Below are 12,862 nucleotides of genomic sequence, written 5' to 3' on the forward strand. Positions count from 1 at the left end.
CGAGGCACTGGCAGAAGTAAAGCCGTGAGGACGGGGCGTGAGTCGTGCTTGGGTAGGTCAGGTGGCAGAGCACTTGCCCGCAAAAGGCTAAGGTCCCGAGTTAGTCTCGGTCCGGCACACAGTTTCAATCTGCCAGGAAGTTTCATATCAGCGCACTCTCCGCTGCAGAGTGAAAATCTCATTCGGGTCCAGATACTGTTGATCATGTAGTATAGATTGTTGATGCGTAATGTCCTACAAAGCTAAAAACGTGGCAGCGGTTTCCATGCTGCACTCAAAAGTACACTACTGGCCATTAAAATTGCTAGACCACGAAGATCACGTGCTACAGACGCGAAATTTAACCGGCAGGAAGGAGATGCAGTGATATGCAAACGATTAGCTTTTCAAAGCATTCACATAAGTTTGGCGCCGGTGGCGACACCTACAACGTGCTGACATGAGGAAAGTTTCCAACCGATTTCCCATACACAAACAGCAGTTTGAAACGTCCCCTTTGAACAATTAAACTGACACACAATATTTTTAGCGCAACGCAATCTGACTTTCAAAAATCCCTACAAACGAATGGCCCTGACTAACATTAACCTATACGTTTCACAAATCACTTACCTCACAAAAATCTTGGTTACTCGAACTACTGCAATACAGCGAGCGCCACTACTGCCAGATAAATAAAAGATCCAAACTACTAAAGGCACTAACTACTGATAGGCATAGTCAGCAAATGAAAAATTTTGATAGAGAACAAACAATGTATTTACCTCAATAGTGTTCAAAAGTCATAATGTATATAGCAGTTCATGACATCCAGTCTCACAAATTTCAAAACCCCGCCATCTCTCTCCCCACATCCACCACTGCTGGCGGCTCACCTCCAACTGCGCAACGCTACGCGCTGTTCACAGCCAACTGCCCAACACTACAATGGCAGACAACAATGCAAACTAGCCACAGACTGCACACAGCACAGCCAGTGATTTTCATACAGAGCGCTACGTGGCGTTACCAATATAAAAATCTAAACAGCCTATGAAACTTCATTGCAGATTAAAACTGTTTGCCGGACCGAGACTCGAACTCGGGACCTTAGCCTTTTGCGGGCAAGTCTCCTATCTTCAAAATTTACAGAAGCTCTCCTGCGAAGGTAGACGAGGCACTGGCAGAAGTAAAGCCGTGAGGACGGGGCGTGAGTCGTGCTTGGGTAGCTCAGATGGCAGAGCACTTGCCTGCAAAAGGCTAAGGTCCCAAGTTAGTCTCGGTCCGGCACACAGTTTCAATCTGCCAGGAAGTTTCATATCAGCGCACTCTCCGCTGCAGAGTGAAAATCTCATTTGGGTCCACCCCACGGGTCCGGGGTAAGAATAGGCCCGAGGTATTCCTGCCTGTCGTAAGAGACGACTAAAAGGAGTTTAAACTGTTTCGACCTCCTAGTAGTAGGTCCCCCTTGTGGTTTGACCTCCGTTTTTCAAAATTCTACAGATGTATGAGCCTTTTGGGGAAGGACGCCTTACGTGGTGTATCACTGGTCCTCAGTGCACTAAGACCTTGGCACTCAGCATTGTAACGGCGTTGTAACCACACCCACTAGTCCTCAAATTGGGCCTAAACGCCTGATGGGTTGCACAAGTTATGCCCATAGTGCGTCCCCATCTGCACCTACGATCATGATAGACCTTCCATGGCACCCGAAATCCAGCACGGTAGCCAGCCCGTTGTGGTGGGGTCGTCATGTACCTTCTAGGTTGTAGCCCCCTGACAACATAGGGATCGTACTGCCGATACCTGAGCTGCACCCTCCCCACGTCGGCCAAGGAGTAGATGACCATCTCCTTGGGGCATCGGGACTCCCGGCAACGGTCGTCCTGCCAGGTGGCCCTTGCTGAGGCTGGGTGGCGCCCGTGGGGAGAGCCCCTGGTCAGAGTGGGTGGTATCGGGGCGGACGTTTCGCAGATGAAACATAAACATGTATCAGGTCGCTCTGCAGCCGAGTCTTTTAAAAAGAAAGGTACTGTCTCTGGTTCTCCTGCCCTTTCCCCCGTGGCCACTCCCTGGGAGGAAGGACAGGCCCACCGGCTTGGGGCGAAGTACTTCCCCCGCTATTTAGTCTGTTCTCGGACCGATGGGGGGATGTTGGCCACCTCCAAGCCCATGCTCTTTGTCCAGCACATCGAGGACATCTTTGGGGAAATCGAGGCTCTCAATAAAATGCGTTCGGGGTCCGTTCTTATAAAGACCACCTCCGCCACACGGCGGCGCTCCAGGCGTGCGACTGACTAGGGGACATCCCAGTGTCTATTGTCCCGCATCTGGCACTGAATAGGATGCAGGGGGTTATTTTTCATCGGGACCTCCTGCTGCAATCTCATGAGGGGCTCAGGGCCAACCGGGAGCACCGAGGCGTGCATTTCGTCCGGCGAGTTCAGCGCGGCCCCAAAGACCGTCGCGTTGACACCAGAGCCTTTATCCTCGCCTTCGAGGGGGACGTTCTCCCGGAGAAGGTAAAGGTGATGTGCTACTGGTGCGATGTACAATCTTACGTCCCGCCTCCTATGCGCTGCTTTTGATGTTTGCACTTTGGGCACATGTCGTCATGGTGTGAGGCTGAGCCCCTTTGTGGCGATTGCGGACGTCCTCTTCCTGACGAACATACATGCACCCCACCACCTCGGTGCGTCAATTGTCCTGGCATCCACTCGCCTAGATCTTTAGACTGCCCCGCGTATCAGAAGGAGAAGAAGATTCAAGAATTAAAAACTTTGGATCGTCTCTCTTATTCTGAGGCCAGGAAGAAGTATGACCGCCTCCATCCTGTGACATTGACAACTTCATTTGCCTCAGTCGTGTCCACTCCTTCCACAGTATCCTCACCCCTCTCCTGTCCCCAATCCACCTCCTCACCCCATCCGGGGTCTATGCCTCTGCCTCCCAAATCCCTCCCTTCCAAATCCTCCTCCCTCGCAGCCCCTGCCCCCTCTGCCCCGGGGGCCACCCTTCCTCCTCCTCCCCCTCCGCTGCCTGAGAAGCGATCCTCTTCTCAGGCGCTGGCCAGTGTGGCCGTGCGGTTGGAGGCGCTTCAGTCTGGAACCGCGTGACCGCTACGGTCGCAGGTTCGAATCCTGCCTCGGGCATGGATGTGTGTGATGTCCTTAGGTTAGTTAGGTTTAATTAGTTCTAAGTTCTAGGCGACTGATGACCTCAGAAGTTAAGTCGCATAGTGCTGAGAGCCAGCCTCTTCTCAGGCGTCCATCTGGGAAACGTTCCGGACCCTGGCTTCCGAGGTCCGCGTTCCAACACGGACCCCGCATGTGAGGACCTTCTTCGGGTCCAGCCCACCATCCCCGTGCCTCATCAGACTTCCAAGAAGGCCTCCAAGAAGAAATCTTTATCCCCCTCTCCACCCCGGTGCGTTTCGTCTGACGCTCCATCCGTGAGTCGCTGCTCCCGGCTGTCCTCAGTTTTGCCGGGACGCTCTGCTGCCAGGCGCTCAGCTGGCCTCTCGTCGGCTAATGATGCTGACCCTCCTACGCAACCCGGGAAAGCGGCCGCCGATGGCGACGACGCGATGGAACAGGATCCGCCTCCCGCCGGTTGTATCGTTGTTCCCTCGACACCTGGCCCTCTGCGGCCGTCGAGGTGACCAGCTCTTCACCTGTTTCGTTCCCCCTCTTTTCTGACTAGCGATGGCTTTGTTACATTGGAACATAAGAGGTATTCGATCTAATCGGGAGGAATTACAACTACTCCTCCGCCTGCACTGTCCGCTCGTCCTTGGTCTCCAGGAAACCAAGTTGCGCCCAACTGACTGTATTGCTTTTACCCACTATACCTCGGAGCAGTCTGACCTCCCCCCTGTGGACGGTATTCCAGTTCATGGTGGGGTCATGTTGCTCGTTCGGGATGATGTCTATTACCACCCCAGTCCATTGACCACCCCACTCCAAGCAATAGCTGTCCGTATTACTCTTTCTGCCTTCACTTTTTCTGTTTGTACCATCTACACTCCATCGTCATCTGCAGTTAGTCGGGCTGACATGATGCACCTGATTGTTCAGCTTCCTCCGCCGTTTTTATTGTTTGGCGACTTCAGTGCCCATCATCCCCTTTGGGGCTCTCCTGCATCCTGTCAGAGAGGCTCCCTCTTGGCGGATGTCTTCAACCATCTCAATCTTGTCTGCCTCAATACTGGCGCCCCGACTTTCCTCTTGGACTCTACTCATACCTACTCCCACTTGGACCTCTCGATCTGTTCTACCACTCTTGCCCATCGGTTCGAGTGGTATGTCCTTTCTGACACCTATTTGAGCGACCACTTCCCCTGTGTCGTTCGTCTCCTGCACCACACCCCATCCCCACGTCCTTCGAGCTGGAACATACCGAAAGCTGACTGGGGACTTTACTCCTCCCTGGCGACCTTTCCGGACCACGATTTTCTCAGTTGTGACAGTCAGGTCGAATACCTCACGGCTGTTATCATCAATGCTGCCGAATGTTCCATTCCTCGTACTGCCTCCTCTTCACATCGCGTTTCCGTCCCCTGGTGGAATGAGGCTTGTCGAGACGCTATCCGTGCTCGACGACGTGCTTTACGCATCTTTCGCCGCCATCCTACGTTGGCGAATTGTATTGGATACAAACGACTCCGAGCGCAATGCCGTAGAGTCATCAAAGACAGCAAAAAGCTTGTTGGGCCTCTTTCACCAGCTCCTTTAACAGTTTTACTCCATCTTCTGTCGTCTGGGGTGGCCTGCGCCGGTTGTCGGGCATTAAGGCCCACTCCTCGGTACCTGGCCTGACTTCAGGTGATGAGGTCCTTGTTGATCCTGTGGATATCTCCAACGCCTTCCGCCGCTTTTTCGCGGAGGTTTCAAGCTCCGCCCATTACCACCCTGCCTTCCTTCCCAGGAAAGAGGCAGAAGAGGCTCAGCGACCTTCCTTCCACTCGCTGAATCTGGAAACTTATAATGCCCCCTTTACTATGCGGGAACTCGAACGTGCACTTACACTGTCCCGGTCCTCTGCTCCGGGGCCAGATGCCATTCACGTTCAGATGCTGGCACACCTTTCTCCGGCAGGCAAAAGCTTCCTTCTTCGTACCTACAATCGCGTCTGGACCGAAGGTCAAGTCCCTATGCGTTGGTGTGACGCCGTCGTTTTCCTATACCCAAACCCAGGAAGGATAGACACCTTCCTTCTAGTTACCGCCCCATTTCTCTTACAAGCTGTGTCTGTAAAGTGATGGAGCGCATGGTTAACGCTCGGTTAGTTTGGATTCTTGAATCTCGACGGCTACTTACCAATGTTCAATGCGGCTTTCATCGCCGCCGCTCCGCTGTTGACCACCTTGTGACCTTGTCGACATTCATCATGAACAAATTTTTGCGAAACCGCCAAACGGTCGCCATGTTCTTTGATTTGGAGAAGGCTTACGATACCTGTTGGAGAGGAGGTATCCTCCGCACTATGCACAGGTGGGGCCTACGCGGTCCCCTGCCCCTTTTTATTGATTCCTTTTTAACAGATCGACAGTTTAGGGTCCGTGTGGGTTCCGTATTGTCCGACATCTTCCTCCAGGAGAACAGAGTGCCTCAGGTCTCCGTCTTGAGCGTAGCCCTTTTTGCCATAGCGATCAATCCAATTATGGATTGCATTCCACCTAATGTCTCAGGCTCTCTTTTTGTTGATGACTTCGTGATCTACTGCAGTGCCCGGCGAACATGCCTCCTGGAGCGCTGCCTTCAGCGTTGTGTAGACAGCCTATACTCATGGAGTGTGGAAATGGCTTCCGGTTCTCTGAAGAGAAGACGGTTTGCATCAACTTCTGACGATATAAAGCGTTCCTTCCGCCATCCTTACATCTCGGTCCCATTGTTCTCCCATTCGTGGAAACAACTAAGTTTCTAGGGCTCACACTGGACAGGAAACTTTGTTGGTCTCCGCACGTCTCTTATTTGGCTGCCCGTTGTACACGTTCCCTTAATGTCCTCAGAGTTCTTAGTGGTTCATCTTGGGGAGCGGATCGCACTGTCCTGCTTCGTTTGTATTGGTCCATCGTCCAATCAAAGCTGGATTATGGGAGCCTCGTCTGCTCGGCCATCCCTCTTACGCCTTCTCAACTCCATCCACCGTAGGGGGTTACATCTTGCGACCGGAGCTTTCTACACTAGTCCCGTCAAGAGTCTTTGTGCTGAAGCTGCCGAATTACCATTGACCTACCGGCGCGATGTACTGCTTTGTCGGTATGTTTGCCAGCTGTTGTCAATGCCCGACCACCCCTCTTATCAGTCCTTCTTCGCCGATTCTCTCGACCGTCAGTATGGGTTGTATGTGTTTGCCCTGCTGCCCCCTGGAGTCCGCATTCGTCGCCTGCTTCGACAATTGGATTTTGCCCTCCCTACCACCTTCAGAGAGGGTCAGAGCCCGACACCACCTTGGCTCCAGGCTCCAGTTCATGTTTATCTCGACCTCAGCTCACTCCCGAAGGAGGGTACTCCGGCTGCAGTGTATTGCTCACGGTTTGTCGAACTTCGTGCGCGACTTGCCAGTCACACCTTCATTTACACTGATGGCTCCAAAACTGACAATGGTGTCGGCTGTCCCTTTGTCGTCGGGGCCGGCACCTTTAAATACCGGCTCCTCGACCAGTGTTCCAGCTTTACGGCCGAGCTTTTTGCTCGCCATCAGGCCGTTCAGTATGCCCGCCGCCACCGCCATTCATCGTATGTATTCTGCTCTGATTCACTCAGTGCTCTTCAGAGCCTTGGAGCTCCATATCCGGTCCATCCCTTGGTGCAACGGATCCAGCAGTCCCTCCATTCTTTCGCTGAGGGTGGCTCTCCTGTCAGCTTTCTGTGGGTTCCCGGCCATGTAGGAGTGCCTGGGAATGAGGCTGCTAATGCTGCAGTCCTCCTGCCTCGGCCAGCCTCCCATTGTGTCCCATCATCTGATGTTAGTGGGGTTGTTTGTAAGAGGCTTGTGTCCTTGTGGTGGGATACTTGGTCCTCACTTCAAGGAAACAAGCTCCGGGCAGTAAAACCGTTCCCAACTGCTTGGACAACCTCCTCCCGACCATCTCGGCGAGAAGAGGTCCTTCTGACCAGGTTGCGGATTGGGCATTGCCGGTTAAGCCACCACTACCTGCTCTCCGGTGACCCAGCCCCGCAGTGCCCTTGTGGTCATGCATTAACAGTGCGCCACGTTTTATTGTAGTGTCCCTGTTTTAGTCAATCTCGTGTTGTCCTGTCTCTGCCATCTACTTCACAGGATATTTTAGTGGATGACACTCGAGCAGCTGCTCGTGTTCTTCGTTTCATTACTTTGACTGGATTGTCCAAGACATCTAACTCTTTCACTTATTTTACCTGCATCTTTGTAAGAACTTTCTGGTGTCCTTGAGTTTTACTAGATTCTATGTGCTCTAACAATTGTGACTGGGCGCTAATGACCTCAGTAGTTGAGCGCCCTTAAACCCCAAACAAAAATAAAATCATTTGGGTCCAGATACTGTTGATCATGTAGTATAGATTGTTGATGCGTAATGTCCTACAAAGCTAAAACCGTGGCAGCGGTTTCCATGCTGCACTCAAAAGTACACTACTGGCCATTAAAATTGCTAGACCACGAAGATCACGTGCTACAGACGCGAAATTTAACCGACAGGAAGGAGATGCTGTGATATGCAAACGATTAGCTTTTCAGAGCATTCACATAAGTTTGGCGCCGGTGGCGACACCTACAACGTGCTGACATGAGGAAAGTTTCCAATCGATTTCCCATACACAAACAGCAGTTGACCGGCGTTGCCTGGTGAAACGTTGTTATGCCTCGTGTGAGGAGGAGAAATGCGTACCATCACGTTTCAGACTTTGATAAAGGTCGGATTGTAGCCTACCGCGATTGCGGTTTATCGTATCGCGACATTGCTGCTCTCGTTGGTCGATATCCAAAGACTGTTAGCAGAATATGGAATCGGTGAGTTCAGGAGGGTAATACGCAACGCCGTGCTGGATCCCAACGGCCTCGTATCACTAGCAGTCGAGATGACAGGCATCTTATCCGCCCGGCTGTAATGGATCGTGCAGCCAAGTCTCCATCCCTGAGTCAACAGATGGGGACGTTGCCAAGACAACCACCTGTACGAACAGTTCCACGACGTTTTGCAGCAGCATGGACTATCAGCTCGGAGACCATGGCTGCGGTTATCCTTGACGCTGCATCACAGACAGGAGCGCCTGCGATGGTGTACTCAACGACGAACCTGGGTGCACCAATGGTAAAACGTCATTTTTTCTGATGAATCCAGGTTCTGTTCACAGCATCACGATGGTCGGATCTGTGTCTGGCGACATCGCGATGAACGCACATTGGAAGCTTGTATTCGTCATCGCCATACTGGCGTATCACCCGGCGTGATGGTATGGGTTGCCATTGGTTACGCATCTCGGTCACCTCTTGTTCGCATTGACGGCACTTTGAACAGTGGACGTTACATTTCACATGTGTTACGACCCGTGGCTCTACCCTTCATTCGATCCCTGCGAAACCCTACATTTCAGCAGTATAATGCACGACCGCATGTTGCAGGTCCTGTACGGGCCTTTCTGGATACAGAAAATGTTCGACTGCTGCCCTAGCCAGCACATTCTCCAGATCTCTCACCAACTGAAAACGTCTGGTGAATGGTGGCCGAGCAACTGGCTCGTCACAATATGCCAGTCACTACTCTTGATGAACTGTGGTATCGTGCTGAACTGCATGGGCAGCTGTACCTGTACAAGCTCTGTTTGACTCACTGCCCAGGCGTATCAAGGCCGTTATTAGGGCCAGAGGTGGTTGTTCTGGGTACTGAGTTCTCAGGATCTATGCACCCAAACTGGGTGAAAATGTAATCACATGTCAGTTCTAGTATAATATATTTGTCCAATGAATGCCCGTTTACCATCAGCATTTCTTCTTGGTGTAGCAATTTTAATGGCCAATAGTATATGAAATGTCGTGGCTGCGTCGGAACGACAGTTATACTTACAATTGTCGCTTGTCAATCAATGCAAACAAAAAGTAATGCTAATAAACGCTTTAAAAGTTCCTCGACCAAAACGTGGCCGCTCTGCCTGGATACGTTTACTTTGGTGGTGTGAGCAGTGGGGCGCGCGCTTCGTGCCTGCAGTGTGGTGCTGCCGGCTGTCTGCGGCCTTCCTCTGCGGCGTGGCGCTGGGCTTCGCGGCGGCCACCCTGGACTTCCGCAGCTCGTCGGCGTGGCTGCAGCGGCAGCTGCAGGCGGCCCTCGCCGGAGACTTCCTGCAGTACGAGTACGAATACGAGTACGAGTGGTCCACGCTAGCCGCTTCGGACATTCCAGCGAGGGCACTGCCCACCCTTCCTGCGGCTCGACGCAAGCCAGGTGAGTGCTGCCGTAGAATTCGTATGTCTGAGCACAGTACTTTGTATCCTGTGCTATGTTATGTTCCCGGCCTCTAAAGCGCTTCGTCTCCATTCGTGAAGCGAAAAAAGTTCGGATACGATCGTTTCGTGAGACAACCTTAACTTACTGTTTCAGGACCGTGTCGACGATCACAAAATTATCTGTATTCTGTCTCTCCTCCTTGCAATTTTGCAATTTTTCAGATAAAATAAGGCTTACCTCAGATATTTGCATGTCTCCTTGACTGTTTAGCATCGGGCTCGCAACCTACAGCAGGTGTTTCAATACTGTCGTGTGTGCTTTTTTTTCGGGGGGGAGATTGAGAAAGCTACAGACGAGCTATAGTTCAATCCAAAATTTTTATGTTGATCTCAAACTCACGGGAAAGGACGACGGAGCCTTCATAGTGTGGGGAAAAAATGCGGTTAGATCATTATCTACATCCATACGACCTGACGGTGTGTGGCGGAGGGTACCTTGAGTACCTCTATCGGTTCTCCCTTCTATTCCAGTCTCGTATTGTTCATGGAAAGGATTGTCGGTATGCCTTTGTGTGGTCTCTAATCTCCATGATTTTATCCTCATGGTCTCTTCGCGAGAGATACGTACGAGGGAGCAATATACTGCTTGACTCTTCGGTGAAGGTATGTTCTCGAAACTTCAACAAAAGCCCGTGCCGAGCTACTGAGCGTCTCTCCTGCAGTGTTCCACTGGAGTTTATCCATCGTCTCCGTAACGCTTTCGCGATTACTAAATGATCCTGTAACGAAGCGCACTGCTCTCCGTTGGATCTTCTCTCTCTTCTATCAACCCTATGTGGTACGGATCCCACACTGCTGAGCAGTGGGCGAACGAGCGTGCTGTAACCTACTTCCTTTGTTTTCGGATTGCATTTCCTTAGGATTCTTCCAATGAATCTGTCTGGCATCTGCTTTACCAACGATCAACTTTATATGATCATTCCATTTTAAATCACTCCTAATACGTACTCCCAGATAATTTATGGAATTAACTGCTTCCAGTTGCTGACCTATATTGTAGCTAAATGATAAGGGATCTTTCTTTCTATGTATTCGCAGCATATTACACTTGTCTACATTGAGATTCAATTGCCATTCCCTGCACCATGCGTCAATTCGCTGCAGATCCTCCTGCATTTCAGTAAAATTTTCCATTGCTACAACCTCTTGATATACTAGAGCAACATCAGCAACAAGCCTCAGTGAACTTCCGATGTCATCCACATGGTCTTTTTTGTATATTGTGAATAGCAACGGTCCTACGACACTCCTCTGCGGCACACCTGAAATAACTCTTACTTCGGAAGACTTCTCTCCATTGAGAATGACATGCTGCGTTCTGTTATCTAGGAACTCTTCAATCCAATCACACAATTGGTCTGATAGTCCATATGCTCTTACTTTGTCCATTAAACGACTGAGCAACTGTATCGAACGCCTTGCGGAAGTCAAGAAACATGGCAGTCTCGTAGACGAATAGCGCGAGCTGGGTTTCACACGATCGTCTTTTTCGAAACCCATGCTGATTCCTACAGAGTAGATTTCTAGTTTCCAGGAAAGTCGTTATACTCGAACATAATACGTGTTCCAAAATTCTACAACTGATCGACGTTAGAGATATAGGTCTATAGTTCTGCACATCTGTTCGACGTCCCTTCTTGAAAACGGGGATGACCTGTGCCCTTTTCCAATCCTTTGGAACGCGACGCTCTTCTCGAGACCTACGGTACACCGCTGCAAGAAGGGGGCAATTGGAAGAACCAAGCTATCCACGAGAGAATAATACATAAAAGCACACACAGAAAATAATGGTCTGTGCGCTGCCAGAAGACGTCGGTCTTGCGCTGTACAAGGCCGCCATACGATCGCTGCTGGAATACGCAGCGGTCGTGTGGGGAAACACGGCCGATACAAATCTGAAGCGCCTGCAGACGATCCAAAACAGAGCGCTACGACTGGCACTTCACCTGCCCAAAGACTTCCCCACCGAGGAGCTCCACCGCGTCGCTGCCGTCCAGCCCCTACGCCAGAGATTTAAGGACGCAGCGACAACATTCTACGAGAAAGCCGAGAGGTCGACCTACCAGCTGATCAGAGGACTCGGCAGCCGACCACACTGGCGGGCGTCATTACGCTGGCCAGACCTGCTGCGCCTGTAAAAGTGATGCAGCTATCCTATCAACAATTGTCCCTGTGCAGGACAGCTTAGAAACTCGCAAGCCTATCCCATAACCTTAACAAACATAATGCAGGAAAAATAGCGCTAGGCTATTAAAACCTATACCATAATCAAGTGGAACACACTCCCCTTGTTCCACACATTAGCACACACGCTAATGGTCAGTGTTTGTTCCAGCTCTGAAGGAAAATTACGTGTCGAGAGAGAACTAATCCGAAGGAATATGAGAAGTGTTCAGTAAGTAATGCAACACATTTTTTCTCGAAAAATTTAGATTGAAAAAAATCTGGAGTTTTAACTCTCACGATGCGGCCTGGCACTGAGAGAAGCTAACACACATGTCATGTAGCAGTAGCCGAGTGTGCCGTCTTCTACTAAAGCCAGCCTTACACTCTTACCCGAATTAGTAGGCAGTGTGAGTGGTATTACTTTAAATATTATGCTTATTAGTTACGACACCTTAACGGAGTGACATGCAACAGTTTGTGGACTTGCTTCTTGTCATGCTTTCCTTATCTGGGAGGACGACGGTACAAAAAAAATCAAATGGCTCTGAGCACTATGGGACTTAACATCTGTGGTCATCAGTCCCCTAGAACTTAGAACTACCCAACCAACCTAAGGACATCACACACATCCATGCCCGAGGCAGGATTCGAACCTGCGACCGTAGCGATCACGCGGTTCCAGACTGAGGCGCCTAGAACCGCACGGCCACAACGGCCGGCGACGACGGTACAGATCCGTGTTCGGTCATCCCGATTTGAGTTTTCCCTGATTTCGCTTGAAGTCTAGTCAAATGGCACCCACAAAGGCCAAATAGCAGAAAGTTGTTTTTAAACATTTTTGACTAGTTTTCTTTGTTTTCGAGGGTGCTGAATCCGAATTTTCAAATTTCCACCAAAATTTCGGCTAGGAAATGGGCTAAGAATGAAAAAAAACAGAAAAATGCTACTTTTACGGTTTTTTCGCTTATAAATTTAGAAATGACGCAATTTTAGGCAAAGATGATTTATGAAAATACAGGAAAAGATTTGCGACGAGATAGGTCCCAATGGCCATTTTCTTTAGAGCAACTGTGTGGCATGTAGCGCGAGTTCACTAACGTCACGATGTTGCTAGAGTGGCTGGTAGTTGATAGGTGACTGGGCTGTATAGTATGAGAGAGAGAGAGAGAGAGAGAGAGAGTCATTATTGAAACGCCCGCTAAACCCGCAGGGCAGAACAGGTGATTAGGACTGT

At 50.6% G+C, this 12,862-nt stretch overlaps 1 protein-coding gene across 2 annotated transcripts in view; it reads left to right on the forward strand.

Moving 5' to 3' along the window:
* LOC124711748 (glycoprotein-N-acetylgalactosamine 3-beta-galactosyltransferase 1-like) overlaps window positions 1-12,862 on the forward strand; it is a 183,998-nt gene that overhangs the window by 71,141 nt on the left and 99,995 nt on the right. For both annotated transcript variants that reach the window (XM_047241960.1, XM_047241961.1), the window contains exon 2: window positions 9,167-9,400. In XM_047241960.1, the coding sequence (XP_047097916.1) occupies window positions 9,167-9,400 (234 nt within the window). The remainder of the gene's footprint in view (window positions 1-9,166; window positions 9,401-12,862) is intronic.

This window comes from Schistocerca piceifrons, chromosome 8 (genome assembly GCF_021461385.2).
Source record: "Schistocerca piceifrons isolate TAMUIC-IGC-003096 chromosome 8, iqSchPice1.1, whole genome shotgun sequence".
Classification (NCBI taxonomy): domain Eukaryota; kingdom Metazoa; phylum Arthropoda; class Insecta; order Orthoptera; family Acrididae; genus Schistocerca; species Schistocerca piceifrons.